At 35.6% G+C, this 6,085-nt stretch overlaps 2 protein-coding genes and 1 non-coding gene across 3 annotated transcripts; 1 reads left to right on the top strand and 2 right to left on the bottom strand.

Annotated features, from left to right (window-relative positions):
- Window positions 1-254: 254 nt before the first annotated feature.
- Window positions 255-328, bottom strand: TRNAI-UAU. The gene has a single exon. It is a non-coding gene; the product is annotated as a tRNA-Ile (tRNA).
- Window positions 329-400: 72 nt separating this feature from the next.
- On the top strand, window positions 401-3,118 carry LOC113356538 (ras-related protein RABD1-like). The gene is made up of 8 exons (XM_026599699.1): window positions 401-530; window positions 645-717; window positions 817-864; window positions 961-1,008; window positions 1,134-1,205; window positions 1,691-1,846; window positions 2,562-2,665; window positions 2,770-3,118. The coding sequence occupies exons 1-8, from the start codon at window positions 517-519 to the stop codon at window positions 2,858-2,860; spliced, it is 606 nt and encodes a 201-aa protein (XP_026455484.1). The 5' UTR covers window positions 401-516; the 3' UTR covers window positions 2,861-3,118.
- A 208-nt stretch (window positions 3,119-3,326) lies between these two features.
- LOC113356539 (ras-related protein RABA2a-like) lies at window positions 3,327-5,763 on the bottom strand. Its single transcript, XM_026599700.1, has 2 exons — window positions 5,308-5,763; window positions 3,327-4,172 (listed from the first exon to the last, which is right to left on the bottom strand). The coding sequence occupies exons 1-2, from the start codon at window positions 5,470-5,472 to the stop codon at window positions 3,687-3,689; spliced, it is 651 nt and encodes a 216-aa protein (XP_026455485.1). The 5' UTR covers window positions 5,473-5,763; the 3' UTR covers window positions 3,327-3,686.
- Window positions 5,764-6,085: the final 322 nt, after the last annotated feature.

Raw genomic sequence — 6,085 nt, forward strand, 5'->3', positions numbered from 1 at the left:
AAGAATGTATGATGATTTTGAAAAACTTTTATAAGGTTTTCGAATTGCAAAATCGATTTTACAAGAAAAAAAAGCCATAATTTCGGCTAAAAGAAAAGTCGATCAGCTGAAATATCATGAGTCTTTATAAGAAAAAAAACTTAAACCGAAAATTATCCTGGCGGGACTCGAACCCGCAAAAACTGAAACCCAAAATTGTGATCTGAAAAATAGTCCCGTCTTTGTAAGAAAAAAACTTAAACCAAAAATTATAATAGTCCCGGCGGGGCTCGAACCCGCGACCTTCGGCTCATAAGACCAACGCTCTAACCAACTGAGCTACGGGACTTTGACGATCTTTCAATATAATAATCTTTTAATTACAGTAACTACAGAAGTTGTGACACCAATATCACGCGTCAGTGTTTTTCTTTACAGGTAAAAGGAGAGAGACTTATTTTCCTCCCATCGTTCAAACCCTAAAAATAGAACTACCCCCAAACAAAATCCCTCCATTCCTCATCCATATTTTCCATCATGAGCAACGAATAGTAAGATTCAAATTCGAACTTTTCATTTCAACATCTACTCCTTTTTTTCCGTGATAATTTTTTCTTTTTCCTATATAATCTTCATCTGTTTCTTTGTTTGATGTTTTGAAACAGTGATTACCTATTCAAGCTTCTTTTAATTGGAGATTCATCTGTTGGAAAATCATGTCTGCTTCTCAGATTTGCTGTAAGTTTGTATTTCATTCTTTGTTGAAAAAGTCTGATTTAAGAAAAAGTCCTAGTTATATTGATGATGAAAACTATATCTTGTTTTTTGTTTTTGCAGGATGATTCGTATGTTGATAGTTACATCAGTACGATTGGAGTCGATTTTGTTAGTTTATCTCTTCCTCTTTTTTACATGCATTTACTTGTTTGCAGTTTTGATTTACTTCATTCGACTTATGATTGTATTGGATGTTGAAACCAGAAAATTAGAACTGTGGAGCTGGATGGGAAAACAGTCAAGCTTCAGATTGTAAGTTGTAATGATTTAGGCAGAAATTATTGAGAAATTTGTTGATTAGATATTAAAGCTTTGAATTATGTGCATTGAAGTCTAATTAGATTTTCTGACTTTGATTACCTCTGTGCGTGTTTTAGTGGGATACTGCTGGACAGGAGCGATTCAGGACAATAACGAGTAGTTATTATCGAGGTGCACATGGAATCATTGTAAGATATTGTTACTGTCTATAGATTTTCACTTTGTTTTTTCATATTGTATTTGCTGATTTTAATTTAAACTACACTGTCTCATGTATGCTGCATCTTTTAAACTTGTCACCTCATCCTGCAAAAAAGTTCGAGCAGGATATGATTCATGATTTACGTATTTTGTCATAAAAAGTTAGTGTATCTTACAAGGACCAATACTATCTTTTTCGTAACAGATGTGCTATCTCAGCACTTCACAGGAATGTTCTTTTTCTTTTTCTAAGAAAAACTATACATTCTCCAATATTGGTGTGTTTAAGATGTCCTGCCTTCATACGTAGTGTTGCACTATCCAGCTTATTGTGTTTAATATTTATTTTGCTGGTTGTGTACCATGTTGTATTAACAGAATCAAGGTTGAAAACGTTCATGATTTAGCAAAGATGCGTGTTAAACAATTTCGTAGCTGTGTTTAAGCATACTATTGTCTTGGGATTGTGCAGATTGTCTATGATGTTACTGATATGGAGAGTTTCAACAATGTAAAGCAGTGGTTGAACGAAATTGATAGATATGCAAATGACAGTGTGTGCAAGCTTCTCGTTGGTAATAAGAGTGATTTGGTTGATAAAAAGGTCGTAGACACAGAGACCGCTAAGGTAATTATTGGTTACTGATTATGATTGTTTTCATGGTGATATTTTGTACCTTTTTCCTTGGACTTCCATTTATAAATATGGCAACTCAAGCTTGATTACTATTGGGCATGTCGCAACATATTAGAAGTGGAAATCTTACTGATGGGTATCTATTTCATGGTGTGTTTGGAAGTTAGACTCATGTTTTAAGCATCCATATGTTTTCGCTGCTGTTTGGATGACATGAATCCTATGGAAACATCCGTCTCTGCGAATCTCCAGCTCCATCCTTCCCTTACCACCTAAGACATGCATGGAAATCTTAAATGGGAATTAGTGTACTTATGCCAACTGCCAACATGAAAACTTGATTTCCACCCAAATCAAATTTGGATAAAATCCTTCCTAGTTCCAGATGTTCTTATCGCTTTTCTTACAAGTCTTTGTTTTTCCCATGAATTCGCGTCTTGGATTAACTTAACTGTATGTACACAATTGTTAGGATTCTGGAAAATGAAACAAAATGGATTATTGATGAGCATGTCTTAGAAATTATATTGCTGACTGCCAAATGGTATTTCTGTGACCAAAAGAAACAAAAATAATACATGTGTCATTTTCTTTACATGGTGAGAAAAGGTTGGCAAGTGTGAAAGCTAACAGTACGGTATATTTTCTAATCTATGTATGTGTTTTTAAATCTTGCTTTGATTCATTTTCTCCATATGAACTACAGGCGTTTGCAGACTCACTTGGGATTCCTTTCCTTGAGACTAGTGCTAAAGAAGGCTCAAATGTGGAGCAAGCTTTTCTAACCATGGCTGCTGAGATTAAGAAAAAGTGAACTTCCACTTGTTATTATTTCTCTCCATGATTTCTATGTGTTGGATTTCAGTCTGATGTGCTGTAATATTAATTAATCTCTGCTCTTTCATTGCTTGCAGAATGGGAAACCAACCTACTTCTGACAACAAGGGATCAACTGTTCAAATGAAGGGGCAGCCAATTCAGGAGAAAAGTAATTGTTGCAGCTAGCCATGATGTGTATTTTCTTTTACCAACACTGTGATATGACGATGATAAGAAGCTTAGATAGATGACTGTTTTTGCTTTCTTGTATGGATGTTGGATTAGAATCTAAACTTGAAATGTAACCATTGTGGATTTCTATTCTGTGTTGCAATTATATGCTTGTCTGGAAAGATCAGTAAACCATACAAACACCAAACATTTGTGGTGGGCTGAACATATTGAGTCAAAGATATAAATAACTCTGGACTCTTCTTGTTTGAAGACCATCTGTAGTTGTGCACACACCCACGCTCAAGAATGTGGGTGCCTTCCATGTTAAACTAGATCTAGGCCAATTTGTAAACAGTGAACTTTACTGACGTCAATCTAACCTTGGGAAGCTCAAAGATTAGTGACCTTGGTCTATGTTATATGAACATTTGAAATCCTGTCCTCAGACCTGCACTGAACTGAATCGAAGATGACTTTCAAGAACAATACCAGTTACATATGCTTAAAATGACTATTTTCTGGACTGAATACAATCTGTTTTTCCTTTAATCTGATTTATGAATGAACAAAGAAAATATTTCGGAAATGGACTAAAAACATAAATACCTCGTTAAGGAATCAAGTACCCCAAGAGGAAACAAACCCAAGAAAAAAAATAACAAATGAACAAAAGCACAAATTCACAATTTACCAAAAGACAGTGCAGAATTTCAAAAGTGGGGAATGGATGCCAACACATTCCTTTCATCCATCGGTCCAGGTATAATGTCCAGATAGTGGTGAGCCTTGTTCACCCAACTTGATAAGTAATTAAATAGCACTGAAGATCCTTACCTCTCTACGAGGAAGAACAACATGTTTTCCTAGGGATAACATCTGATGTATCTGAAACGTCAATGGTTTTTCCTTCTTTTATACTTGTAGCTGTAGAATCCTTGGAAGAAATGGACTTCTTACTAATTTTCCGGTATACTTCTCCTAATATATTTTGGAAAGCCTTTTCAACATTTATTGCCTCAAGAGCCGAGGTTTCAATGAATGACAATCCTTCCTTTTCGGCAAAGCTCTGAGCATCTTCTGTTGCAACTGCACGGAGGTGCTTAAGATCAGTTTTGTTTCCAATCAACATAATGACAATGTTTGAATCAGCATGCTCCCTCAACTCCTTTAGCCAACGGGTGACATTCTCAAATGTTGTGGGTTTAGTTGTGTCATAGACAAGAATAGCTCCAAGTGCCCCTCTGTAGTATGCACTAGTTATGGCTCTGTATCTTTCTTGGCCTGCAGTGTCCCATACTTGTGCTTTTATCGTCTTTCCCTCAACCTGAATCACAACAGAGACGGAGCTTTCTAATCAATTCAATGCAGGATTTAAAACACAGCTAAAATTATTGACGCGTCATGTAAAAGAGATCAAGAAATCTAGCTTCAGAAGTTTACTGACTGACTCATTTGTGTTAGTCTAACACAAATAATAGAGCTGATCTAACAAACTGTGCTGAGATTCAAAAACTAGCTCTCTAATTACATACCTATCTGGAAAATCTAGATACGCTCTCCAACTAAGGACTTGGACAATTGAAAGGTAAAAAAACAGATGAATCTAGAGTCCATAACCAAGTACGAAGGACTGGTGAGATTATTGGCATTATATTCTGTCCTTAACCCTCGGACACATGGTCCCGGCCGATCCCACCTGAGTACTTTAAACAGCCAACCTAACAGTCTCCATACATTTGACAGTTCCTTAGTCTCCACATTCCGCTGTCCCCAGCTCCTCACCAGTCACATGGAAGTTTTTATTACAGAAAGTTTATGATGCTAGTACGCGCATTTCCTTTTAGATCTGAAGTTTCTCTAAGTATAAAAAAATGTCAGGATATAAAATTCCAGCTCATCTAACGTCAATCATGTCATTCAAATTCAATGCTCTCAACTCTCAATCCTCATGTATGAAATTGTCAGTATACCAAGTCTAGTCTGTTTAGCTCATCTAATGGCGTAACTCCGCCCCCATCGACATTGTTTCCTTACAAGTGGGGAGTCCTAAAGACGGTTGACATGTTCAAATAATTTAGTTGTCACCAATACACATGTGGGTGGAGCCATGTTGACCAACAACAATACAAGTTCTTAAGTTCAAATTATTCCCACCACCTAAAGTTCAAATCATCAAAACTTATAACTTACTCTTTTTTACCAATTGAATATTCTCAGATCATCTACAGTAATTAATTTGATTAAAAATTACTCACATTAACAGTTAAGTAAAATCAATGTGAACGTGAATACATGAAGTCAAAATATGACAAACATTTGCTGACAGTATAGAATGAATTATGCAGATCGAGATACCAAATACCAAAATTCTGTTCAGATCTTAACAGTACATACCAGATCTATTGAACAGAAGCAAAAAAACATATGGAAAACTCTGAAAGAGAAAGTAAGATATATACCTGAAGCGTACGAGTAGCGAATTCAACACCAATGGTAGATTTTGATTCTAAACAGAATTCATTACGAGTGAATCGAGAAAGAAGATTTGATTTACCAACACCTGAATCACCAATGAGTACTACTTTGAACAGATAATCATACTCTTCATCTACTCTTCTTGTCATTTTCTTCTACTGATCTCTTTTCTTAACTAAGAATGAGTGATTGAGTGTAGTGCAATTCTGAAGAAGAAGATGAAGAAATGAGTGGAGTGCAATTCTGTAGAGCTACAATGAGAAGAAATGATCTTTTGTTTGGTTTTTGAATTTAATTTCTTTTTGCTAAATTAAGGGCGGAGTAAGGATTACGGAATTTTCGGAAAGTGAGCGGAAAGCTGAAAGTTAGTGAGAATGAGAGGAGAATGAAATAAGGAAAGACAGTGGAAATGGAAAACCAAATTTTTTGCTAATGTTTTTTCATTCCTATTGCCACTATGCTTTTGAAGCAGGATGTTGACAGATACTATGGTGGTGGGATACAATATTTCCACCCAATCTTTTCTTATAATTTACACCTACTACAATTTGCTGCCATTATTGTTTTGAGAACACGTTGACTTCTGGTCAAAGAGACTCTTTGACCAATAGCATGTGTGCATACATACCACTCTATAGGTTATTCTTTGATTTTTAGAAATGAAAATAAATCACAAGTTTGTTTTGGCATACAATTTTAGCATGAGCTCTATAGATAAAACACAGCTTATTTTTGACAGTGTTTGGATATCAGAAGTTAATT

This window comes from Papaver somniferum, chromosome 3 (genome assembly GCF_003573695.1).
Source record: "Papaver somniferum cultivar HN1 chromosome 3, ASM357369v1, whole genome shotgun sequence".
Taxonomy (NCBI): Eukaryota; Viridiplantae; Streptophyta; class Magnoliopsida; order Ranunculales; family Papaveraceae; genus Papaver; species Papaver somniferum.

What these genes read in the sequence shown, in the direction of transcription:
- LOC113356538 (XM_026599699.1), top strand. An exon ending in GTCTGCTTCTCAGATTTGCT is followed by an intron (nt 718 to 816) that starts GTAAGTTTGTAT and finishes TTGTTTTTGCAG; the next exon opens with GATGATTCGTATGTTGATAG. An exon ending in TAGACACAGAGACCGCTAAG is followed by an intron (nt 1,847 to 2,561) that starts GTAATTATTGGT and finishes TATGAACTACAG; the next exon opens with GCGTTTGCAGACTCACTTGG.
- LOC113356539 (XM_026599700.1), bottom strand. Translation starts at nt 5,472, where the DNA reads ATGACAAGAAGAGTAGATGAAGAGTATGATTATCTGTTCAAAGTAGTA. An exon ending in TCGCTACTCGTACGCTTCAG is followed by an intron (nt 4,173 to 5,307) that starts GTATATATCTTA and finishes GTTGTGATTCAG; the next exon opens with GTTGAGGGAAAGACGATAAA.